This window comes from Lasiosphaeria miniovina (assembly GCF_030549165.1).
Source record: "Lasiosphaeria miniovina strain SMH2392-1A chromosome Unknown B0T26scaffold_8, whole genome shotgun sequence".
Classification (NCBI taxonomy): domain Eukaryota; kingdom Fungi; phylum Ascomycota; class Sordariomycetes; order Sordariales; family Lasiosphaeriaceae; genus Lasiosphaeria; species Lasiosphaeria miniovina.
Window position 1 is genome coordinate 3,901,001 of NW_026848227.1, and position 25,008 is coordinate 3,926,008.

The window sequence follows — 25,008 nt, forward strand, 5'->3', positions numbered from 1 at the left end:
AGAGGTGAGGAGCTGTCAAGGTTAGCCGGGATAGACCGTGTGTCTTTCGCAGAAAACAATAATTAAACCATCAAGTATTTATTGTACACGCGTTCTACCCCATCAACCTCAGTTGCCAATTGACAGCATCGACGTTCGGTAGTTGAGTGGTTTGCTGTGGTCAAGCCCTTGCTCGTCACCCCGAGCGTGGGAAAATTTGCAGCCAGAAAGGTAGAGATTGCTAGTATCCAGCAAAAAGAAAATTGATCCGAAAGAGCCCTGCAACAGCAAGAACGGCAAAAGGAAAGACAAATGCCCACATCCAGAGTCGAACTGAAGACCTCGTCATGTCGAATCCTTATATCAAGGGATTACTAGTGACGCGCTCTACCACTGAGCTATGCGGGCTTATCCTGGTGGTTGTTGATGGATGTTCGGTTCGTTTAAGCCCTCTATCCACCCTGAGTGGGACTGCACTGAACTCTTTGCAAATGGGTTTGGAGCTTCAACCTCGGCTTGTAACGGGACGCCAAGAAACTGACGCTCCCAAGAAGAAAATAGCAAGCAAGTCTAACCAAGGCCTTTTTATCAACCAGCTTCTAAGGAATATCTCAATATTTTATATCCTTTTGAGTTATAACTTGGGTGCCCGGAAGAAAGAGAGATCATTTTTATCGTATCTGTACAGTGCCGGGGTTAGGGTTCATGCCATCAAAGACGGACTAAAGTCTGCCGATCAGCTACGACCCCAATAAGGCGCCGAAACCGTTAGCGAGTCCCGCGAGAAAGATATTGTTCTTAATTGTGTCAGAGAGAAGGCAATACTGTAATGATTCGTCCCATGCCAGCATCGGCCGCAAAGCAATGGGAATGGCAAAAGCTAGCACGTGCGCGATCACATGGACTGTACGCTAGCCCCGATCGGGCGAGACCTGGGCAGTTGCTGGGCGGGCCGGAGGGTGGCTCCAACTGGTCAGTCAGACCATTTCGTCAAACCCCGTCCGGTCGGCAAACAGCTTCGTTCCCTGCTTCAAACAACCACCACCCACCTCAAGACACACCGCAATTGAACCACGCACCGCCACGAACGATGTTCTTGCAACGCTCCGCCGTGGCTGTCGCGCGCCGCGCCGCCTTCTCCCCCGTGCTGCGACGCACCCTGGCCACGTCGGCCGTACGCCGTAAGTGAAGAGGGAAATTGGAACCCGGAGCAAAAGCTGCCCAAAAATCTCGCGCAAGCTGTTGGAGCTGTAGCTAGATCTGGGACTAGAGCTAGAGCTAGAGCTAGAGCCGAGCTTGCCCCTCGAGATTGTCAGGACTGACCGTGTGAGCAATTCTAGGCGACGCCGCCACCCCCGAAGCGACGGCTCCGACCACTAAATTCAAGAGACTCAGCGGTACGGACACCCCTCACTGGAATGCAAGAGTAGATTGGATAGGCTGGCTTGCCGGGTCCTGTGCCCCAACCTCGGGACTGGCCAATTGAGCAATCGAGAGTGCGCAGGAGGAACAGACAGGCACAGGAGACGGCAAGCCAGCTGGGGAGGAGCCATTTGAACTAAATTGAGGGCTGTCGCTACGCTGAGGGGAGAACTACTTGCTGACGTATTCGGGGCTCTCGCCCCCCTGATCAATGTGTAGAGGTCAAGACGAAGGACGATCTCTTCGGCCCCGGCGCGGCTACCGGCACTGTCCCCACAGACCTTGAGCAGTCGACTGGTCTGGAGCGTCTCGAGATTCTCGGCAAGATTGAGGGCATCGATGTCTTCGACATGAAGCCGCTGGATGCGTCGCGTCTCGGTAAGGAAATCCGGGCTGCTCCTACGGCGAGGGAGAGGGTGTCAGGGCTGACTGCCGGCGGTCGATTAATACAGGAACACTTGAGGACCCCATCTTGGTCCGCTCTGCCGGTGACGAGCAGTACTGCGGCTGCACTGGTTTCCCGGCCGACTCGCACGAGGTTATCTGGCTGACGGTGCGTGTCTCCCAATATCGTCTGAACTCATTGTGCGCAGTGGTGCGAGGTTAGAGATTCTTTTTGCTGACATGGCCCTGGCTTCGTTTGTCTGCTGCAGACGTCCCGCGAGCGCCCGGTTGAGCGTTGCCCAGAGTGCGGCAGCGTTTACAAGATGGAGTATGTCGGACCCGAGGAGGACGCGCACGCGCACGACCACGGTCACGGCCACGACGAGCACGCCTGGGTCGAGCCCAAGACCTGGGCCGACCACGTCAAGCCCAGCTACTGGTAAGCGGGGCTGACGACGAGATGCGAGGTTGCGTTGCGAGGGGTTTCAGGACGAACTGCATCGCGGCTATGGCAAGATGGGGGTGGACTTGTAGATTACTTAGGGCAGACAGACGGCCCGTATAGATTTTTTATACGTCTGTCCTTGGACTGTGTCTGGGCACGGTGCTTGCCTGCCTCCTGCATGTCCCACTGTGCCAGACTGACTCATAGCCGGGTTATACGATGATAATTACGGGGCTTACGTATTGCCATGGTCCCAATCTCCCTGCCCTCTCGCAGAATAGATACCGGGACAGCGCCAGAGCTTGGAATCTGTGGGACAAGTAGTCCACCAGTGAAGAGCGGGCCGTAAGCTCACATCTAGCCGTTCTGTTCCTCGGCAGCGTCCGTTCGTCTCTTGGGCCTCGCGGGGCCTCGGTTTCCTAGGACAAGAGACTGTCTGTAGATGAGAGCCTTGGCAAGTAGCTCGTGCGATTCTGTCTTCCATTCCTCCCATGCCATGCTCAACCCTCGTCGTCGCCAAAACTGAGCTTGATCTTCTTTGCCTTCTTGTTGGGCTTTTTAGGTTTTGTAGCAGCGCCATCTCCTCCCGCGGCCGGTACCACCGTCCCACTCCCATCTGCTCGCTTGTTTTGCTTTGTTTTCTTGTTGTCTTTTCCGCCACCTTCGCCGTCGTCATCGTCGCTGTGGGCGCCAATCACCTTGCCCACCTTGCGCTTCTTGGCGCCGCCCACCACGAGCTGGCTCCCGTCTGCAACGTCTTTGCTTGCCGCTGCCGCGGCAGGCCCGGTGGCGGTAGCGGTGGCAGTGACATCGCCATTCTGTGCCGCGTCTGCTTCGTCCTCTCCAGTGCCAGTCCGCGTCGCCCCCATGACGGCGCCGTCGGCGCCAAACTGCACGTCCAGCCCGTCGACCGTGTGCCCCCGCTCGTCCACCACCAGCGGCGCGTCCTCGGCCTCCTCGCTACCCGACCGCTTCGCCTTGGTCGGCCGCCGCTGCGCCGCGAGGATCGGGTCCGGCCCGTCAGACCCGCTGGCGGCTTCGCCGTGCAGGCGCGCGAGGAACGGCGGCAGGCGCGAGTTGTAGTGTAGGTTCTTGGACGTGATTTTGCCGGACATCTTTTGTTGCCCTTTCTCTTGCGCCGTCGATTCTTTGGCAGGCGCTGCGACAGGCTGGCGCGAAAGGAGGAGGTGCGGTACCGGTAAGATATGACCTCCTGGATTGGGTGGGTTGGGACGTTGTCAACGTTTCGAGGAGGTGGCGGCGCTCGGGTTTTGGGGGTTGATGAGGAAGTGGAATTGGATGTGAATGTGAATGTCGGAGGTGGAACTTCCCGATCGTCTGCAAAACGTTTTTGCGTCATCTAACCCTAACCCCTATTTCTCGAGCGTGGAGTCTTCTGTGTGCCTGCTCAACCCAAGTTCAGAATATGGAACTTGTCAAATAAATATATGACCGAGCAAGTGCTTTAGAATAGATTATTCAGTTAAGACTCAAAAGATATAGCTAGTAGTATATCTGTCCCTAATTTAGCAATAAACTGAATCTGCAATTCCTGCCTGAATCATAATTCTCATTATTCAAGATTCAAGACTCAAGTCAACAACGTCGACCTATAAACAGCCAGCAGTCAAGTGCCAGCGTGTAGAATTTCGAAGACCTCCTGCTGATCAGGACAACGCCATAATATAGGAGTTTTCATTTTTTTTACTACCGTTGGAAGATCGTCGAGGCTGGCTCTGTCTCAAGCTCTTTTGCGTTTGCAAGATGGCCGACGTCAGACTCGTACCGTTGTCTATCTGGACATCCGCAAATTGGCCCTCGCGGCCCCTCTGCCTTTTCAATTTATTAGCCCAAAGTCGGCAGTTGGCATATGATCACGCAAGAACGTGTAACTGGCAGGAAAGAGTTCGCGACATCCAGAGCCCCTTTCATGTCAAGCCACCAGTAACTCTATGTATGTCACCCGGAAGATGTTTCACGAGCAAAGAGGCAGTGACTCGGCTATTTCACAGACTCTGATAGAGTCAAGTCTTCAGTTGTCTCTCTGCCATTTTGCCAGCTTCAAATCCCAGAAGGTAGAATAAAGGCAATGAGAAAATGTAATTGCCTTGCAAGCTGTCATCCTGCAACGTTTATCCGTCAATGAAGTTTATCTTCATTTGAGGGACCAAGTTGTAAGATCGACATCCATTGTAATCAGTAGGGCGTGTGCCAAATTTATTGCCTCATGTGGCTCGCGTTAAACATCAACATGCCCTGGGCGAAGCCTTTGATCTTGCATGGCGGCGGTAAGTGCCGTTCAATTGTTTGACTTTTGCTATAACGCGGTAAATGCCTGTGTTAACCTTTAATGTATACATGGTAATGGGTAAAAGCCATTTCACTTTTATAATAAACCTAACTGTGGAAGTCCCCCTCAAGGCAAGTCTTATTGAAGTAGACGAAATAATACATGGTCGGCTAGTCACGGTAGTCGGCGTTGTGCATGTGCGGCTCAGCAAATGCGCGCTTGAGGGGAATGAAACGAGGCTCTTACGGGTTGTCTCGGATTTGCTGACGAAGCAGTGTGACTCACTCGGAACAATTGGTCAACTGTTTGTGTCGTGGTGGTATTCCGAGTATAGTTGCCACTCTACCACAGATATGCGGTTGCACGAGCAGCACGGGCGAGGCACACCAATTCAGCCTCAAATGGCGGTCCACTCGGCGGCCGCTGGAGCCTAGAATGGTGCAGTGCGGAGGTTGGCTGCCTCAAGTTTGCCTTTGAAGGAGGGCTCTCGGCAGTCTTGAGTGCATTGTGGTGGCGGCCTCACAACCGAATCAGATCGACGCTACAGGCACATGCCAGCGCACCCGCCCTGGCTGCATGTTCGGTGCTCAATCCCGTTATGGTGTCTACTGCCACCCTTGATTAGGGCTGTGCTCTTCCCTGCGCACCCTTGCAACAGCGTTTGGTATTACTACCCCTTGTTATTCCTTCCCGCGACCAGGTCGCATCACAGAGCTGCGTGAGGAATTTGCGTCCAGCCTTGACTTTTCAACCCGTCAACTCTGGGTCGCCTACCTACGTAGAGTCTTAAAGACTCGCCAGGATTCCTTCACATACATTGGCACAAACCCACCAGACTCTCGGCGGGCGACCTCTCAGTCTGCCGGATTGCGGCTTTTGAAACCGAGCGTGAGTGAAGCGACAACCCCCTCTTGAATCTCGAGTGTGAGCCAAGATGAAGGGAAACGACATGTCTTCCGACGCAGAAGTGAATACGGCAGCTGGAAGCAGCACCCCAGACCCAGCAACTTCGACCGCCTCGACCGCGTCGGCTCACATGGCAACACCGCTGTCGCGCTCCAGCTCACGGCAATCGACTGCTGGCGACCCCGTGCTTGGGTCCGGGCCGGGTACCGCGCCCGGAACTGGTCCTGGGCCTGGAATTCCAGATACCAAGCCCGTAGATCCTGCAAATCCGGGCCCAGGGCCAAGCAAATCTCCCGTCGTGCCCGCCTCGGCACCTCCGAGCCGCCAGCCCGACCCATCCGACCCTCCGGGCCCGAATCGCAGGGGATCCGATGCATCCCGCCACCAGCCAACCGTCTCGCCGCCTCAGGATCCAACCGGTTCCCAGCCGGGCCTTCCGTACCAGCAATATCCATACACCCCGCAGCCCCAAGCTCCCTCTCAACATGGTGCTATGGTCCAACCGTATCCCTCCTTCGCGGCCCCTTATCTCCCCAACCTCTACCCGCCAATGTCTTTCCCTTTCTTTCCTTACCCATCTCTCCCGTACGCTCCCTCGGCTTACCTCGCTGCGCCATATCCCTTGGCACCGAACCCTTCAGGGAGTTTTCCTGCAAACCCATATGCCCCTTATCCTGGGCCTCCTAGCCAGCCTGGGGCTTACCCTCCTGGATCATATCCGCCCAACCCGCCGGGACTGCCAAACCCCCCTGGGCCAGGCTATCCAAACCAGAATGGATTCTACCCCCCAAACCCGCCTCATGGGCCATACAATGGAAACCATCCTCAACACTATAACCCCAACCTACCTCAGGTAATTCATATCACTCCAGACTGAGCACCAGGTCGGAAGTCTTCCCACTAGTCTAACCGGCGTACGCAGAACCACAGTTCCGGACGGCGGCCCACGGGCATGCCTCCTCGGCCTAGTTTAAAATCGTGGATGGCTGGAAAGGCGCCTCGCAAGAAGAGTAGCAGACGCCGCAGAAACTCGTTAGCTTCGTCTTCGTCTTCGTCTTCGTCTTCGTCAGACAGTTCTTCGTCCTCGTCATCCTCGGACTCGTCGTCCTCGGATTCCGACTCGGACTCAGACTCGGCCTCGGCCTCAGCCTCAGACACGAAATCGACCAAGTCCTCAGCCAAGTCGGCCCGCGGCCGGCGGTGCGCCAACCCGTTCCCGCACCAGACGTCGGCGGCGGCGCAGGAGTGGAAGCGGCGCAAGAGGGACTTTGGCGACAAGAACAAGGTCATCGACAAGCTGATGAAGTACGAGGGCCTCGACGAGGTCAAGCAGCAGTTCATCGACATCGCGGCCAAGGCGGAGCTAGCCAAGGTGCAGGGGCGGCGGCTGCGGGCGCACGAGCGCTTCAACGCCGTGTTCCAGGGCAACCCGGGCACGGGCAAGACGACGGTGGCGCGGCTGTACGCGGCGCTGCTGCGGTCGGTGCGGCTGCTCAAGAGCGACACGGTCAAGGAGATGTCGGGCACCGAGATCGGCATGAGCGACGCGCGCGAGACCAAGACCAAGATCGACGACCTGCTCGATGACGGCGGCGGCGTGCTGTTTGTTGACGAGGCGTACCAGCTCACGGCGTCCTACGCGGGCGGCTCCGGCCGCCAGGCCCTCGACGTGATCCTGACGGCCATGGAGAACAACATCGGCAAGCTGGCGGTGGTGTTTGTCGGGTACCGCGACGAGATGGAGGCCTTCCACGAGCACAACCCGGGCTTGGCGAGCCGCATCCCGTACGCGCTCGACTTTGCCGACTTTAGCGACGGGCAGCTGTGGAAAATGTTTTGTGATAACCTGCGCGCGCAGTTCAAGGGCCGCATGCGCGTCGAGGGCGGGCTCGACGGCCTGTACGTGCGCATCGCGATCCGGCGGCTGGCACAGGCGCGGGGCCGGCGCGGGTTCGGGAATGCCCGGGCCGTGCAGAACCTGCTGGCGCGCATCTCGGGGCGCCAGGCGCAGCGGCTGGCGCGCGAGCAGCTGGCGCGCGGCAAGAAGGGCAAGAAGAAGGACTGCTTTATGCTGACGACGGAGGACCTCATCGGGCCGGACCCGGTCGACGCGGTGCGCGCGAGCCCCGCGTGGGCCGAGCTGCAGGCGCTGGTCGGGCTCGAGGCCGTCAAGGACAGCGCCCGCAGCATGATGCGCATGATCCAGCTCAACTACCGCCGCGAGCTCGACGAGCTCAAGCCCCTCACCTTCCCGCTGAACCAGGTCTTTGTCGGCGCCCCCGGCACGGGCAAGACGACGGTGGCTAAGCTGTACGGGCGGATCCTGGCGGACCTGGGTCTGCTGAGTCGAGGCGATGGTGAGCTCTTTTTTATTCTTCTTGTTTCTCTCCGTCATTTTCCTTCCGCCGTTCCTCGGCTGACCTGTCCCAGTGGTCATGAAGAACCCCTCCGACTTCATGGGCTCGTGTCTTGGCGAGTCGGAGAACAAGACCCGCAGGATCCTCGACGCGACCGTAGGCAAGGTGCTAGTGATCGACGAGGCGTACATGCTCGACGCGGGGTCCGGAGACACAGGCTCGAACCAGCAGCGCAAGGACAGCTTCAAGTCGGACGTCATCGACACTATGGTGGCCGTGGTCCAGGGCACGCCGGGCGAGGACCGGTGCATCATCCTAGTCGGGTACGAGGACAAGATCACCGACATGTTCCGCAACGTCAACCCGGGCCTGGCGCGGCGGTTCCCCATCTCGCGCCCGTTCCGCTTCGACAACTTCAGCCTCGCGCAGCTCGAGCTGATCCTAGCCAAGAAGCTGGGCGAGCAGGACCTACGCGCCACGCCCGCTGCCCTAGCCGCCGCCCGCGCCGTCTTCGAGCGCGGCCTCATGCGCCCCGACTTCACCAACGCCGGCGAGGTCGACAGCGCCCTCGCGGCCGCAAAGATGAACTACGAAATGCGCCAGTCCAAGGCCGGTGCGTCGGGCGTCGTCGACGGCCTGCTCGAGCCCCAAGACTTTGACAAGGACTTTGCCCGCGGCGGCGCCGCCAGCGCGGCCGCGGCAGCAGCCTCCGAGGCCGTGTACCGCGCGACGCTGCAAGGCCTGGTGCACGACACCATCATCGACAAGCTGGCGGGCTACCAGCGGCGGTGCGCGAATGCGCACAGGCAAGGGCTGGACCCGCGCAAGCTAGTGCCAACCAACTTCGTCTTCTCAGGGCACGCGGGCACGGGCAAGACGACGGCGGCGCAGCACATGGGCCGGCTGTTCTACGACATGGGGTTCTTGGCCACGGCCGACGTGGTCGAGTGCACGGCGACGGACCTGATCGGCCAGTACATTGGGCAGACGGCGCCCAAGGCGCGGCGCCAGCTCGAGCAGGGCCTGGGCAAGGTGCTGATCGTCGACGACGCGCCGCGCCTCGCCCCGCAGGGCGGCGCGCACTTTGCCGCCGAAGCCCTCGACGAGCTGGTGCACTTTCTCAACCGCCCCGCGCACGCTGGCAGGGTCGTCGTGGTGCTGGCCGGTGACGTGGAAGGCATGCAGGCGCTGCTGGCGCGCCAGCCTGCCCTGGCGGGCTTGTTCACCGAACACGTCGTCTTCGACCACATCCCGCCAGCCGACTGCCTGGCAATGCTGGAGCGTGAGCTCGCCCGCAGCCATGTCGCGGTCGAGGCGGGCGCCCTGGCTAATGCGGCGTCCCCGGCAAACCGCGATGCCGAGAGCTTGCTGCGCACCCTGCAGACGCTGCCTGGCTGGAGCAACGCGAGAGATGTCAAGCAGCTAGCCCAACGCGTTCTGGGGGCCTACCTCGAGACGGCGCCGGCACCGGCTGAGGCGGCGGAAGATGTTGTCGATGTAGATGTTGTCGATGTAGAGGGCGAGGCGGCAACTGCGCGCAGGGTGCCGGCCGATGTAGTGCTGGTAAGTCTCAGGGGGCTGGTTGAGGAGCGGCAGGCTCGAGCGGCCAAAGCCAAGGCAGAACCGGGGAAGAAGACTGAGGAGAGAGCGGACCAGGAGCCGGCGGTGGCGTACCGCGAGGACGAGCAGACCAAGACCGAAATCCACACCACCCACAAGGTCAACGAGGCAAAGCACGACCACCGGGAGGAGGAGGAGTCGCAGGCCGGCGGCAAGAAGATGCAGGACGTGCAGCAAGCGCTGCGGGCCATGGGCCGCTGCGTTATGGGCTTTGCCTGGCACCGCGAGGGCAGTGGCTGGCAGTGCGATGGCGGGTCTCATTTTGTCACGGATGCCGAGCTGAGCAAGTACATGGGTTGAGAGTGATGTGATGATAGATCGTGCTGCGTCACTTTGGTCAGTTGAAGCAAGAGTTGGTGCAGTATACTTTGTGTTTTCTAGACGTATTTTTCTCGCCAGGCAGTGAATCGTATGTCGATTATTGCTAGAGACGATACCACGTACTTGTTGGTTGCCAGCATCCTTTTTGGTTTAATCCTTTTTGGTGAACGCGGATTGTATCTAGTCTAATTAATTCGCGGACGTGCCTACCTTGGTACTGGCCTCACTGAGTTACTGTCGATTGTCGGCCCAAGCCTGCACTCCAAGTCGCGTCTGGCTAGGATGGGAAGGCTGCACTGGCAAGAGGCATCTCGCTCTTGCCGCGTTTCATGCCCTGCTGCCTGGGGGGCTGGGGTTGGACACCCCACTCTGTTTCCAGCCTAGGGTTGTCGTCAATCTCCCGCAAACGGCAGGAGTGATACACTCGCATGACCACGAGTCCGAGCCCGTGTCCGAGTCTGAATCAGAAGCTGCAGTCTTCATCTCTTCGAGAAGTCTAATCAAATCAAGGCAACTTCCCACTCATCGTGAATGACCTGGGCAAAAGCCTTTTATAACATCAAATACCAAGGCCTGGTACACAGGGGAGCCGCTCCAATTCACCAGCGGCAAGCTTAGGGCTACCCTTTTTCTACGCAAAGTCTACAAGGAAGACCACCGCCGGCTCTTAGTCCCATTCCATGAACGAACTGGTCTACCAAGGGAACGACAGTCTGCTCCCCATCCTCAACTTGCCCCCCAAAACGGCTCCTAATTCCTAGCCCAAGCACAAGAGTGCCGGGCTATATATATCTAGCTTACTTTGAGGCATTCGGAATTCTAAGGGCAAATGTGTGTTCCCATGCCTTCTGCTCTACAAGTACATGGACGCAAGTTGATGAAGTGCCGACGTTTAGGGACTCCGGCGCATCATTACCTGCGTCAGCGACGGATATATAACATCCTGGCAACACAAAACCTGCTATATCGACATGGCCATCCCATTAAATTTATATTTGCCAAAATTAACAAACAAGTGGTATCGGTGCCACGTCCACTGGATGCGGAACTCCCAGCTAGCCTGGTCCGCCTCGTTGAAAACTTCATACCGTTCGAAGAACGCTATTTCCGTCTACCAGCTCCAACCAACCGTCGGCGGTCCTTTCATAGCAATCGTTTGCGGCCTCTAAGTCTTCTTTTTCCGTCTCCTGCTCCATATTTTCAAATACGACGAAGCACACGATTTCAATAGTCTTTATTCTGATGAGAAATTACGGGAAAGTTATTTCCAAGATTACGGGAACATGCAGCCCCCCAATCTGTCAGGCCATGTTGCCACAGCGAGATTCGAGGCTGGGAACCAAACCTTGACTGCTGCGCTTGTGGTAAGTGGTCGAGATGGAGTGGGTTGTGTCTGCTCATACACGCTGGTCGTAGCTCTGCGATAGCGGCAACCGAGGGTGAGGGGGAAGCAGCAGCAGAGTCAAAATGAGATGCATCTGGTCTAGCTGATACACTGAAGGCAAGTCAATATGGCGGACGGAACATCTCTCTGGAAATAGACATCGCCAATAGGAGAAGGCGTCCAAATACGATACCAACTACCCTCAGGGGTTTAAACATCCCTCTGACGGCCCCATAAGATAGCAACCTGAGATATCTAAAAGCGGATACTTAATACGTTATATATTGGGGCTGGGAAACTTTTCACGCGGCGCGATTGCTGGTTGCGGATGCTGGTATCGGAAAAAACGATTATCAGCTAGAAACTCTCAAAAGTTTGGGTAGAAGCTTTAGAGTGAGAATGCTCACAATTTGATCAAACTGACACCTTGCCCGTCTCAGCGGTACTCTTCTTCTAGGAATCTAGAAATCAAGCCTCAAGTGATGGTGAGCGATCAATCAGATACTTTGCTTCACGCAGTTAGACGGTGAGTCACACCAACTAACGTTTGGCAAACCAATATCGGCAATCAGAACCCGTTTGAAAGGCAATTGAAAGCTCAAAGTAGAATAAGTATGATTTAGTCCCTCATCTGTTTATCATCGCCCAATAGCCATCATGAATAATATACTCTTTGCGTGGTGGTTCTTTCAGGTTCTTAATCCCGAATGTTGCGATTGATGTGCATGTTTGGGCGATGAAGGATAATATTGCCCAAGAATTTAATATATCTGTAAGATCCCTTTCTAGCCTCAAAGACCGCTGTGCTGGTATCGCGGGCGGATGCTGGCAGGGATGGTAGGCAATTACAGTGGTTTTGTTTGACCTTGACCAATATAAACGGACTCCAACAACCATCACCAGACGGCGCCCGGCTTGCTGAATTATTTGCTGTAATGCCGCCGCCAACTAATTCCTACCGACACGCATTGGCTTGTGCTAACAGCCGATGTTTGGATTGTATGACATAAGAGAAAGCTGTTCGTGCTTGACCGTCGTGACCGGTCGGCTGGTCTTCTGAACAGCCACGGCCCTGCGGCCTGAGGCAAATGCTGTAGCCATCAGTGATGTTCCAAGAACACATAATGTCAGATCCGGCCCAGTCTATCATCGGTATTGTTCCGATACTGTTCTGAGAACAGTGTCGGACATGCTGGGCGGGGGAGCTGTCCGCATGCCTGGACGTTAAATTCTTTTCGCGACCCCTCCGACCGTCTTCCACTTCTTTCTCCTTCTGACACAACATCTACAACCACATCGCACATCCATCTTCATCTTCTTTTGCTCTCACTTAGCCGACATTGAGCCTCGCCTGTTGCGCTGTCAACCCGACAAAAGACAATATCGCCGACACCTTGTCCTCACACCCGACTTCAACCTTTGCACTTTTTCGCAAAAAATTATCAACCAAAATGTCTCATTCGACCCAGAGCCAAGGCCCCTACACTCCTCGGGGAGTCAAGGGAAACCCAATCCTCATTGACAGCAGCTCTGCTGGCGAAATCGTGGACTACAACGCCGAGGCCGAGCAAGCCCCAAACTCTCCACCCAAACACTCGCAAGAGACAGGTGGAAGACACCGACATGGACGAAGAAGACGATCATGCCGCGAAGCGAGGTCGCAACACCATTAGAGGTGTTGATGGAGACGCCATCGAGCTTTTCAGCAGACGAGAGGGGTTGGTGTCGCTGGACGCGATGATTGCTGCCCTCACCCATGGCACCGACAATGAAACGAACGAATTCATTGCTGAAGGCAATGAAGGTAAGCGGTGACCCGTAATGACCAGACATAATTATCGACAGATAACTAATTAACTGACATTAGAGTTTTACGCCCTCGCCTCGGCCCTCGACTATGCTGGCCGCGACGACAGCGACGCTGCTGTCAACCAGGACCTCTCCACCGATGAGAGCGTTCTGGTCTCTTACGAGGCCAGATTCCGCGTCCCATCTTGCGCCTCCAGACTGCGGTACGGGGAAAGACTTGGCATTTATTGGTTCTGGTTTTTACGGGTGTATAGATAGATGAGGCACTCTATTCCACAGCCTCCCCAGTTGCCTGTGGGGCATGGATGCCTAGGTAATTACTATAGGGGGCGAGCAATGAAGCACAAATTGTTTCTCCCATTGGCGATTATCTTTTATCATGACATCTCACCGCAGTGAATAAGACGTGTGGGATCGTTCTATTCTCTGCCGCTAGTCTCCAACACACTGACTGTGAGCTTCACTGCGAAGCATCAAGGAGTCCGAGTTGCTCAAGGTGATTAGGATGCGTAGCTCCCCATCGCCCCCTATCCACATCTATATGGCCCCCTATTGTTTTCCTTGACGCATGTGTGTGTGTATGCCTGCCGTTGCGAATTGTCTCCCATGAGCCTAGGTCCCATTTTAGAAGTGTATATAGGACTATCTGTCTGTTTATGTATGCATTCCATGCCCCTTTCCAGCCACTTTTATGTTACGCTTTGGGTCTAATAGGGCGAAGCTGGTGATATTTATGGCTGGCAAAGACGTCTGCCGTTGCGGTACTAGAACTAGATAACTGGGTAAACAACAACTATCTCTGTGGTGCTAGCCTGCGCAAAGATGGAATGAGTCTACTGGGTTGTACAGACGCCCTGATGCAACCGCCGCCCACCAAAAAGAACACATGGCATTCATAGGTGCCATTTCCATCTCAATGCTCCGGTTGCTATTACAGCTACCCTGCAAATATCCAAGTTATGTTTGTGGAGCGCGTTTGGGCTTGTTCGGTGAACAGTCTCGCTGTGCCCACGCAAAGACTGTTCAGGCCACTTTCACTTAGTAGTCACCCCTCGAAGTGTTTTTACATTCTCCCTTTCGGCAAACCATTCTCCCACACAGATCTTCCCCTATGCACATTTCTCTTTTCGCACGTCTCTAGGCAAAGCATCTTGCGCAACAATCACTGCGATCACCAACTCCGCATTCTTCTTCCTTTCTTATCCGACAAGTCACCACTCAATTATACCAACAATATCACGCATCTACTTGACATCAACCACCATGGCTACGAAGTTAAATATCAAAATGACATTCATGGGACTGCCCCACCCGTATCCCGGGATGTTACACCTCAGTATGGCATATGAATCGCAGTCCAACAAGCCTGCGGGACAGGCTCCGGCAGCAGCCTCGCGTCCCCTCTTACTGATTTCTCAAGAGGAAAACAATAGTGGGTTCAACTGATACATATTAGTACCAAGTATGAAGAAACTAACAGCATTATAGACGACGGCACTCAGGGCGCCGAACTCGATCAACCCGCCGCGGCTATTCTTCGTGAGCCGGCGCGCAAGCCAACCCACCCGTTCTGTTTCGCAACGAAATGGTACAAAGGTATAAAGAATACCGGTCGCCGCTTACTTCGCCTGCCCAAGGAGGCCAATGCTCCTATCCCGGAGCCGGCAAATCCACCACAGGCAACGTCCTCGCCTACCGCCGAAGATGCCGCCCGTTACAACACAACGCAGGTAGTACCATTGCCTTCCGAGGATGCCTCTCACAGCGAGGCAAGCCAGGACATTCCAGCGACTGATATCTCGCCACAGTCCTGCGATATGGATAGAGTTCTTGCTGAGATTGAGGCGACTATACAAGCCAATGCTGAGTCGGCCGCTGCGAAAGGCCCCCCCTCGGGTGAGGAACCAACCGAGGGAGATGAAGCCTTGAGCTTAATCCCCGACATCGTCACAGTGACTCCTCTCCAGGGGGCGGCGGACATGACACCTTCCAAGATGCCACTGCCTGACCATGCTGTCGATAATTCGGAAATTATTATAAAGGTCGTCCTCTCGACCGTAGTCAAAGGTCCCCGCCCACAACCCGCTGCGGCCCCACTGCGGTCGAAGCAGGTCAGAGGCTCCCGGCCGCAACCGCACTGGAACGTCGCTCACGACAACGACGATATGTTTACGCCGGCGCCAGAAGCCGCGGCCGCCTCATCCGTCGCGCTCGGCAAGTCGGCTCTGCCCACCCTCCCTGGTCAGCCGAGTCTATGGAACGCCGCATCCCCGGGCGAGGATGTCTTCACGGCGCGGACCCCTCCACCTACCGCCGCAAGGAGAATCGTGGCTCGGCGTCGGGGCTACAACCCCGACCCGGCCATCCAGACACTCAAGACGAGGGCCGACTACGCCCAGTACCACATCAGCTCGAACCCGTTTTGGCGCTCGATCTTCCTGGGCAGATACCAGGACCCTGATGATGGAGCGGTATGCGAGAAGCGAAGAAAGCTTCAGCATCGCCGAGGCCCTGCTGGCCAGTAGAGGGAGCGATGATACAGCGGCAGAGGCAGCGCTGCGGGGCACCGACGTGAGAAGACAAGGAACGTGAGAAGACAAGGGACGTGAGAAGACAAGGGACGCATAGCCCTGTCTTGAAGACTTGCTATTATGGGCCTGGGAAGAATGTGGCGGGCATACTAGGACTGGATTAGGAAACTAGGAGGAATTTTTTTTTGTTTTTTTTGTTACTTTTTGTTATTTTTTTTTGTTAATTTTTATTGATATTTCCTTATTTTGTATTTTTTTTAGCAAATCATGGGACAGCACGTAGCGAGAGATTGACGGTCAGCATACGGAGTATATGCGACATGTAAATTTGTAGGAAAGTGAGATGACGGCCGAAGCCCGAAGGGCATTGGAATGGAGCATGGAGCATGCAGCTTTGTTCCGCAAGACTTCAGCACGCCAGCACTTTTCTTATATCGACACACCCGGTGGAAAATAGCATAACCAAGGAAGGCTTTTATTCTCTATTACATCAACTCTACAATTGTCCAGCAAGAGGAGAATTCCCCAGACTTAAATAAAGCCCTCGACAACATGGCCGCTCTGTTTGCCCATTATGGAAGTGGATAGGTGGGTAAGGTGAGGTGGAGCAAACAAAATGGGGAAAAAGGGCACAAACCACGCGCGCGTCGTGTTCCTGAAAAGCTGTGGGCCACTGCATACAGTGGTGCAGAAAGCATAATGCGGGTTGTGGTTGCCAGGGGCAAATTCGATATTGGCGGCGCCGGGCGCCTGCATGTTCCACAGCATTGTGCGAATTACGAAATATCGACTGTGGAAGCCAGGGGGCAGCGGGTTCGACGCGGGCGTGGCGCGTGGCTGACAGCCAGACCTGCAAATCGCGTAAAAATAATTTTACAGGGTCCATCCATCCCAAATCCCAATAAACTGGGATCGTCGATGCTCTGCCTCGCACCGCCGGTCTGGACTCTTTTAGCCTGGTGGGAGGTGGGGCTAGGGATGAGCAGCATGGAGAAGAAAACAAAGGGGCAACGAGCACTCGCTTCGCCGATCTTGGGCAGTGGAGACCTCCTTAACATCCCGCCCTTACACCATCTGCGCTAGTCCCTTAGGTATTCACCACATTAATAAGCTGTGCGTTAGTTGGTGCAAGACTGGTACCGAGGCAACTCTGCGACATGGGGCAACTCTGCTACATGGGGGATATGGAATGATCTTGGAGAAAAAACCCGGGCAGGGAGAAAGAAACACAAGAGCACAGAGGAAATGTCGAGGCAATTTCCACCTCGGTCGCTAACTGGCGTGCGATCAATAGTGTGGCTTTCTAGCCTGCGGTAGGGCCTGGCCAGAGCGGCTCAGCTGGGACAAGATTGGCCAAGACAGCCCCACCGTGCCTGACAAGCGGGCACGGTTTGGGCTGCAGCTGCCAGCTGACGTCCCGATCGGACTCGGGTCTCGACCAATCTGGGCCGATCGGCTGGGCCATAGGCGAGAGACAGGGGCATCGGGGAGAAACAGCGTCAACACACGACAAGCTCTGCCTTGCTGTGCGTCGCCCACAGCTGCAATGCAATCTGCCATCTGCATCATGTTGCTGCCGCACAATATAATACTGAAGCCGGCTGCTTCCGGCGCCATGGCTGGCGCGCGCCCCTTCCTTCCTTCCTCTTCACGGACCCAGTCAAGTGAGACTCGGCCGTCGCATTCTTTACTTTGGAGGAGGAGGATAGAACCACAGGGCCCACTACAGTCACTCGTTTGTATTGTCGGACAGGAGGAGGAAAGTAATAATTGGGAACCTATACCATGCGGTCATATTCCGCCCTCGTCGGCGGCCTGCTTCTTGGCAGCGCCGCCGCCACCCCTGCCGATCTCCCCGCCGAGCTCCGGAGGCGCGCCTGTGCCGACGACGACCTCTACCGCTGCTTCACCAACTCGCCGAGCCTGGCAACCGAGTACTGCCTCAGGACGATGACGCTGCCGGGCGCAACGGGGACAGCAACCGTCACGCGTACAGTGTTAGAGCTCACCACCCCCGCGTGGCTCACCCCGAGACTAACCGGTGGTGGCGTCTGCTGTCTAGAACGTCGACCCTCACGACTTACTCGTCCACGTCGGAAATCCCGCCCGATGCTCTCACGGCGGCGGAACCTCCGGCTTCTACACTGGGCTGCCTGGCCGGAGATGTGCCCGCCACCTTCCCGGCCTCGAGGTGGACGTCGGCCTGCTCGTGCATTGGCATCACTACCAACACGTACTCGACCACCATCACCATCATCCCCGTGACCGTGGTCGAGACCAGGACGTCATATGTGACAACCGTATGCACCCCGACAGCCCTCACCACCACGCCCACATCCATCTCCAACTCCGGCTCTTCGGCTCCGGCGATCAACTCTGCCCCGCCCGGCGCCGCCATCAGCTCTGCCACGGCGTCCAGCTCTGCGGCGGCTCCGATGATCAACTCGGCCCTGGCGTCGGCCCCTTCGGCTTCAGTCGTCAGCTCTGCCCCTCCCAGCGCCCCCGTTAGCTCTGCCCCGGCGTCCATTCCTTCGGCTCCGGCGATCAGCTCTGCGGCTCCAGTGATCAACTCTGCCCCTCCCAGCGCCCCCATTAGCTCTGCTCCGGCGATAAGCTCTGCGGCTCAGGTGATCAACTCTGCCCCGCCCGGCGCCGCCATTAGCTCTGCTCCGGCGATCAGCTCTGCGGCTCCGGTGATCAACTCGGCCCCGGCGTCCGCCCCTTCGGCTTCAGTCGTCAGCTCTGCCCCCCCGATTAGCTCTGCTCTGGCGATTCGCTCTGCGGCTCCAGTGATCAACTCTGCCCCGCCCGGAGATCCCGTTAGCTCTGCCCCGGCATCCACCTCTTCGGCTCCAGCTCCGGTGGTCAGCTCTGCCCCGTCCAGCGCCCCCATCAGCTCTACTCCGGCGTCTTCAGCCAGCAGCGCCGTGAGCAGCACTGAGACTGAGGAGGAGTGCATTGATGAGACTAGCACCGCACCTGCTTCCAGCGCCCCAGCTTCGTCTGCTACGGCCTCATTTGCCCCGGCATCATCTACGACGGCTGCTTCATCAAGCACGGCTGCTTTATCTGCCCCAGCCTCCAGTGGTCCGGCCTCCTCCACGGCTGCTTCTTCGACCGCGGCCTTATCTGCCCCGGCCTCGTCTGCTCCCGCTTCCTCTTCCGCCGCTATCAGCTCTGCGGCCATCTTCGAGTGCGTTGTCTCGACCGTCACCGTGGCCGTGGCTGGTAGCGCCCTCGTGTCAACCGTGACTGAGAGCGCCGCAGTGACAACCGTTACCGTGGCTGGCAGCGCCGCCGTGTCAACCGTCACCGTGGCTGGCAGCGCCGCCGTGTTAACCGTTACCGTGGCTGGCAGCGCCGCCGTGTCAACAGTTACCGTGGCCGGGAGCGCCGCCGTGTCAACAGTCACCGTAGCCGGGAGCGCCGCCGTGTCAACAGTGACTGAGAGTGCTCTCGTGACGACCGTCACTGTGGCTGGCAGCGCTGCCGTGTCAATAGTGACCGAGAGTGCTCTCGTGACAACTGTCACCGTGGCCGGCAGCGCCATCCTGTCAACAGTGACAGTCGACGAGGACGGTCCCTCGGTCACGACTGTCACCGTGGCCGGCAGCGCTGCCGTGTCAACAGTGACCGAGGTTGCTCTCGTGACGACTGTCACCGTAGCTGGCAGCGCCGCCGTGTCAACAGTGTTTGAGAGCGCCGCCGTGATAACCGTCACCGTGGCCGGCAGCGCTGCCGTGACGACTGTCACTGTGGCCAGCGCTGACGTGACAACCGTCACCGTGGCCGGCAGCGCCGTCGTGACCACTGTCACCGAGGTACCTGCTGCGTCAACTGTCACCGAGGTACCGCCTGTGGTGACTGTCACCGAGGTACCATCCGTGACGACTTTCACCGAGGTACCCGCTGTGGTGACAGTCACCCAGGTACCTGCTGCGTCCACTGTCACAGAGGTACCAGCCGCGACGACTGTCACTGAAGTACCGGCCGCGACGACCGTGACTGAAGTGCCAGCCGCGACGACTGTCACTGAGGTACCCGCTGTAGTGACAGTCACCCAGGTACCCGCTGTAGTGACGGTCACCCAGGTACCTGCTGCGTCCACTGTCACAGAGGTACCGGCCGCGACGACTGTGACCGAGGTACCGGCCGCGACGACTGTGACCGAGGTACCCGCTGTAGTGACAGTCACCCAGGTGCCCGCCGCGGTGACAGTCACCCAGGTACCTGCTGCGTCCACTGTCACAGAGGTACCGGCCGCGACGACTGTCACCGAGGTACCCGCTGTAGTGACTGTCACCCAGGTACCCGCCGCGGTGACTGTCACTGAGAGCGCTTCGACCATCACCCAGACTGCCAGTACATCCACCATTACCCAAGTGTCGACATCTGTTTCGGTCACTGTCACGGTGACGACCTCGGTGACGACCTCTGTGTCGACCTCGGTGACGACCTCTGTGTCGACCTCGGTGACAACATCTGTCTCGGTTACGACAGCCAGCGCCGTCACGGTGACCGTGACCGCCAACACGGTGACCACGGTCACGGCGGCGGCCGTTTCCCCAGTCCAAAATGGCAACTTTGAGAGCAACAGCTTCAGCGGATGGGCCGTGCTGTCGCGCGTCGGCAACGGCGACACCGAGTCCGTCATCGCGGGCGGCGTGGGCGGCAAGTACGCGCTCGACATCTTCACCAACTACTTCGCCAGCAACGCCGCGTCGAGCGTGACCGTCGGCCAGACCTTGACGTGCGTCGCCGGCATGAAGTACCGCCTGACCTTCAACTACGCCGTCGTCAGCAGCTACACCAACGGCAACGCCTGGTCCGTCGTCCTTGGCGGCACCACCGTCGTCAGCGGCGCTGGCGCGTCCGTCGCTTGGTCCTCGGCCACCTACACCCACACCTGCGGCGCCACCGCGGCCTCCAACCAGCTCGAGCTGCGCGGCTCGTCCAGCAACTCCCGCCAGGCCCACTTCCAGTTCGACAACTTCGACCTTTACCCGCTCGAAACGCCCAACTAGCCGTGTCGCGAGGTCTGCATGTCAATGGAGGAAGGGTACCAGCATTGTTATAAACAATGCCTGCCATTGACAGAGTCTTATTTTTATTTATGTACCTATTTTAGCGTGAAGCCGGGCAGTACATGCTCAGACCGGCATACACCGATGCATCGAATCATGGTTAGCAATGCATTGGTTATTTTTAATGTGGAAATGAACTAAACAAACCAAGCACCTTCTCTTCGATCCTGCCCTGCTGCGTGTCTGCATGTGACTGACTGACTGGCTGACTAGCTGACTAGCTAACTAGCTGACTAGCTGGGGCGGTGGTGGTTGGTTGACGAAAGTCGTGTCGTATAAGCAAAAAGGCACATCTGAGTGAGATTGGAGTTGGTTGGTCTCTCAAGGGTCAATCTCTCAAGAGTCAGTAAACAACGAATGTCCGTCTCTGGCAGATGCGGCGCAACTCGGAAGAGACGTTTCGGGACCAAGCATGCAAGTGTGTCTCTTTCTCGGCTGTTCTGAAGCTTTACAAACATCGACTCTACAAAGGCTTATTGTAACGGGCGTCTCAATTCGGCAGACGTGTTTTCCCTCTCCAACTTGGTTAAGAAACCTCGCAAAATCCCGCGAGAGTCTATCGTGGAGAGTTCCGCCCCCTTCAAAGCTGAGAAGTTGTCCTATTAACGAACAAGAGAGGTAATGCAACAAGCAAGCTAAGCTGTGTAAAGACATGCGACAGAGTGCAGATGACGCCGTGCCCCCCCAAGAAAGAGGCGCAACAGTCTGGACCGTGGAGCGCTTGCAGGGCACAGCGCATGCAGAACGAGGGTGTTTCAGACGTCAGCGCAGTCATTAAGATCAGCATTGATGGGCGCGACATGACGTTGGGGATTCGTTTCGGCGTCTGCAAACCCCTCGCCGCACGCACTGTTTGCTTGCCTGTTTGATCACAGAGACAAACGAACGCTCAGAGGGGCTCAGTTCGTAAAAAACAGGATAATCTGATTGACAATTTTCCTGCCAACAAGGCAACACCGGACGTACTGGGAGCTGGAGAGTCAGATCTGTTTTGGGAACTTGCGACGGAGCAGGGGAACGCAAACAACAGGTCCACAATAGGGGCAGGGGCATGGGCAGGGGCATGGGCTGGGGCAGGCAGTTGCACGGGCGGATGATCAAGTACCGGGTAAGGCTGCCGGACAAGCATAAACAATGCAATGACGCCTTCAGGAGAACGAGAAAGAGAAAGGCCATTGATCGAAAGTTCAAGTTTGGACCTTGGTATGTCTCATGCGCGGCGCAACGTAAAAAATGTGTCTATAAGGATTCAGTTTCCCAACCCAGCTAACCCACCGATCGTCGCCAAAGCCAAAAATAGCCACAGGCAGAACAAGAATAAACTCCGGGTACATGTATGTATGAAGTAGGTAATAATAATTACTTCCCGCGCTTGACATTAGATATCTATCCCAGCCAAAGACCAAAAAAAAACCGGCCACATTACAGGCGCGTCCCCTTCCTCGTCTTCGTTATGCAACCTCAAGCGTCGGCCTGACCGACCTTCTCCCCATTCTCAAGCTCCCTCCGGATAATTGGTTCCCAGTCCCGAGTCGAATGCCGAACCCCGTCATCCAAAACCAAAGTGCACGAGGCATAGATGGCCAGAGGGGCTCTTGACCAGGCGTTCAAGTCAGCCAGCCACCCCAGTCGTAACCGCAGCGCAAGAAAAGCGCCATGACCAGCCAATAAACTTAGGCCATGAAGGCAACAAGGCCAACGGCGAAAGCCAAAAGGCTGCCACTCTGTACCTGGGCGGCGACGGCGCCGGCGGTGCTAGCAGTGCTGGTGGTGGAAGTCTTGGTGGTCTGGGTGCTGTTGCTACCGCCGCCGGCAGTGACGGTCGGCGGGGGGGTGACGACAGACTGGAGGGTGGTGGAGGTGGAGGAGCCGGTGGCCGCAGAGCTGGTGGACGACGGGCTGGTGGTGACGGAAGAGCCCGAGGCACCGGCCTCAACCTCGAACTGGGCGGACTGGGCCAGGATGCCCGTGTTAAGCTCGGTCACGCTCTCGATGTTGAACTGGTAGGCCGTGTCGTTGGGCACGTTGGCCACCGTCACCGTGACGCTGCCCTTGGTCAGGTCGACCTCGCCCAGGTCCTTGCTGTACGGCGTGTGGCCGCCGGCCTGGTTGACGAGGACCAGGTGAGCCGTCTTGGGATCCGTCGACACGGTCGACCACTTCACCGTCACGCCCTTAGATGGGTCAATGGTGTCATCCTTGGTCGGGGAGGTGATCCTGATGGCCTGCACGCACGCGAAGAGGGCGGCAGCGGAGATGAAGGCGGAACGCATCTTGATTTGGTGGTTTGTTTTATTGGTGGTTGGGTAGATATTAATGTAGAGTTAAAAAGCGGGAAGGTGTGAACGGGTTGAGCGAGCGATTAGCTTTTCTAGAATAACGAGTGACTGAAAAACGAATGGACTCGGCGACGAAGTGAATGAAGAAAGCGTCAAACCAAGAGGAGGGGGGCCGAGTGGTTAAAAAGACAGGAGACGCGGGAGATTGGATGGCGAAGTGGATAGATAATGCACGATGACCGCCCAAAGCTGTGCCCGCTTTTGGGGGGGGAGCAACAGGAGACCGGGTCGCTGGCCCCACTGATCAACACGAAGGCCCAGCAGCAGGGCCAACGAGGTCGGGGCCAGCAGCCGCAACACGAGAAATCTCCACCTTTCTACGTCCACCCTTCTGCGTCCACCTTCTCTTCGCACTGGGTAGCCGCTGAGTGGCGTCACCAGCCGAGGGCAGTTCGTGCTTGGTCATGACCAGGGCCGACAGAAAATTTCCTTGTCGCTGTCACCACCCAAAAAGGGCCCTGAATACGTGTATCTCACCGTAAACCTGGCAGACGGGCCATGACATGCCAAGTTTTCGTCTCTGAGCCAAAAATCGGTAGAACGGAAAAGGTATGACGCCGAACGCTATTGGCATAGAATTTCGCGGGAGGGTTCCAGCGCATAGCCTTGCCCGTGGATACGAGTCAGCGAGCCGGCGACGCTGGGTGTTGTTTTTTCTCGCATGGGGCGGCCTAACGTTAGTGTACTTCCTGCAACGGGCCCTTATCGTTGCCAACCAGACAGGACCACATCATCTCTACCTTGGCATGTTGGAAAGCCTGACAGACTTTCCAGTCAACCAGCGGCGTGCAACAGCACATTTTCGTCAAATCATTGATCAACAGTCACCCCCGATGTGATCAAGGCGTGTTCAACGTCGGGCTGGATGCCCATTTCCGAGCTTGCTTTGCTTGTTGCTGCGGCCGAGGTGTGTGGGGTGGAATGGAGGGGAAAAGTGGGTTCTGCCAGAAAAAGCGAAGACCGACACTTGCTTGCCAGGCCGAAAGCCCGGAAAAGAGCGCCCCCTGGCCGAACATCACATCTTCGTCCTGCCGTCCTGCCGTCGTGTCACAAAACCATGCAGGAAAGCGTTAGCGCAGTCCAGGGGCGCCAATCGGCCTCTGTCTTTTTCGCACTGTCCCGTCGCGCGTCTGCTTGTGTTGTGTTCGTGTTTTGTGGCTTTCTAATCTTCGTCCTTTACTTCGCAGTCCTGTCCAGAAACACACACCTGCAGAAGGCAGGCAGAGAGAGCCTCCCTGCAGCCTGCAGAGCCGACATTTTCAGAATGTCATCATTGGAGCGCCACGAGCGCCACACCGGAAAATTCTGCCTTACGCTCCACTTGCCCACAGGGGCTCGCTCAGCTGGCAATTTTAATCAAGCACAGACCAGCTTCGACAAGCGCCTGGGAATCAGGCTCTCTCTCCGCTCTCTCCTTTAAAGCTCGCGCGATTGCCTCATTCCCGAGGCTTTCTTTCTGATGTTTCGGCTCGCCCTGACGAGTGGACTTTTCGCGGTGGTTCTGGCCGAACCCGACCGAGTCTTGACGCTCGCTTTTTGCGTCTCCCCCCTGTGCACGTTCGCCCGAACAAATCATTCAACCCCGCTTGGTCGGTTACTCCCCGTTGAAACCAGACTCAAAACACGGTCGACGCGTGCGTGCTTCCCTCGGTTGCCCTCGCCATCGCGACCGTTCGCCGGACCCCAAACTAAATGTGACTGCCTGTCACCATACCCAGCCTTGCAATCCTTCGCAGAGTTAGCCCATAGAATCATCGTCTTGTTTGAGACTTTGAGCAAATGCCAAGGTACTAGTGCACGGATGCTAACCCAATAACCCAACCACCCCAAGTGTGGAAAAATCAATTTGCGGTGTGCGGTGCGGAAGACGTGTCTGCCTTGACTTTCCAAAACACGTGCAGTGGCGGTTTTGGAGTATGGAACCATGTCGTCGACCCTGCGGTAGGCAATCATTGACCAGCACGAGCAAGACAACCATTTTTCATTTTGGACGGAATTGGGTTTGGGGGACAGGTGGAACTTGGAGATGTCAACCCACTGGCGTGGTACTGACGGCTGGACATTGTCCTAGCCCGCTGCAGTTCCCACCTCTATGAGATGTTTGGTCTAGTAGAAACGGCCGTGGATACCAACACGA

General features: G+C 56.8%; 6 protein-coding genes and 1 non-coding gene across 7 annotated transcripts; 4 read left to right on the forward strand and 3 right to left on the reverse strand.

The window, feature by feature from the left end:
- Window positions 1-292: 292 nt before the first annotated feature.
- B0T26DRAFT_t259 lies at window positions 293-387 on the reverse strand. Its single transcript has one exon. It is a non-coding gene; the product is annotated as a tRNA-Thr (tRNA).
- Window positions 388-1,069: 682 nt separating this feature from the next.
- Window positions 1,070-2,228, forward strand: B0T26DRAFT_657333 (cytochrome c oxidase subunit VB-domain-containing protein; the record flags this gene model as incomplete). Its single annotated transcript, XM_060438775.1, has 5 exons — window positions 1,070-1,160; window positions 1,341-1,376; window positions 1,621-1,779; window positions 1,854-1,954; window positions 2,055-2,228. 5 exons carry the CDS (start codon window positions 1,070-1,072, stop codon window positions 2,226-2,228), a joined length of 561 nt encoding a protein of 186 aa, XP_060290870.1.
- A 502-nt stretch (window positions 2,229-2,730) lies between these two features.
- B0T26DRAFT_657703 (uncharacterized protein) lies at window positions 2,731-3,345 on the reverse strand (the record flags this gene model as incomplete). The annotated part of the gene is made up of 1 exon (XM_060438805.1): window positions 2,731-3,345. One exon carries the CDS (start codon window positions 3,343-3,345, stop codon window positions 2,731-2,733), a length of 615 nt encoding a protein of 204 aa, XP_060290871.1.
- Window positions 3,346-6,408: 3,063 nt separating this feature from the next.
- Window positions 6,409-9,703, forward strand: B0T26DRAFT_657788 (P-loop containing nucleoside triphosphate hydrolase protein; the record flags this gene model as incomplete). The annotated part of the gene is made up of 2 exons (XM_060438811.1): window positions 6,409-7,783; window positions 7,857-9,703. The coding sequence occupies 2 exons, from the start codon at window positions 6,409-6,411 to the stop codon at window positions 9,701-9,703; spliced, it is 3,222 nt and encodes a 1,073-aa protein (XP_060290872.1).
- A 2,856-nt stretch (window positions 9,704-12,559) lies between these two features.
- On the forward strand, window positions 12,560-15,442 carry B0T26DRAFT_757509 (uncharacterized protein; the record flags this gene model as incomplete). Its single annotated transcript, XM_060446257.1, has 4 exons — window positions 12,560-12,652; window positions 12,717-12,912; window positions 12,976-13,120; window positions 14,374-15,442. The coding sequence occupies 4 exons, from the start codon at window positions 12,560-12,562 to the stop codon at window positions 15,440-15,442; spliced, it is 1,503 nt and encodes a 500-aa protein (XP_060290873.1).
- Window positions 15,443-17,073: 1,631 nt separating this feature from the next.
- On the forward strand, window positions 17,074-17,798 carry B0T26DRAFT_520738 (uncharacterized protein). Its single transcript, XM_060435473.1, has one exon. The coding sequence runs from the start codon at window positions 17,234-17,236 to the stop codon at window positions 17,711-17,713; it is 480 nt and encodes a 159-aa protein (XP_060290874.1). The 5' UTR covers window positions 17,074-17,233; the 3' UTR covers window positions 17,714-17,798.
- Window positions 17,799-22,049: 4,251 nt separating this feature from the next.
- Window positions 22,050-22,884, reverse strand: B0T26DRAFT_520742 (Ser-Thr-rich glycosyl-phosphatidyl-inositol-anchored membrane family-domain-containing protein). Its single transcript, XM_060435474.1, has 2 exons — window positions 22,443-22,884; window positions 22,050-22,276 (listed from the first exon to the last, which is right to left on the reverse strand). Exons 1-2 carry the CDS (start codon window positions 22,803-22,805, stop codon window positions 22,145-22,147), a joined length of 495 nt encoding a protein of 164 aa, XP_060290875.1. The 5' UTR covers window positions 22,806-22,884; the 3' UTR covers window positions 22,050-22,144.
- Between the last annotated feature and the right edge of the window lie 2,124 nt (window positions 22,885-25,008).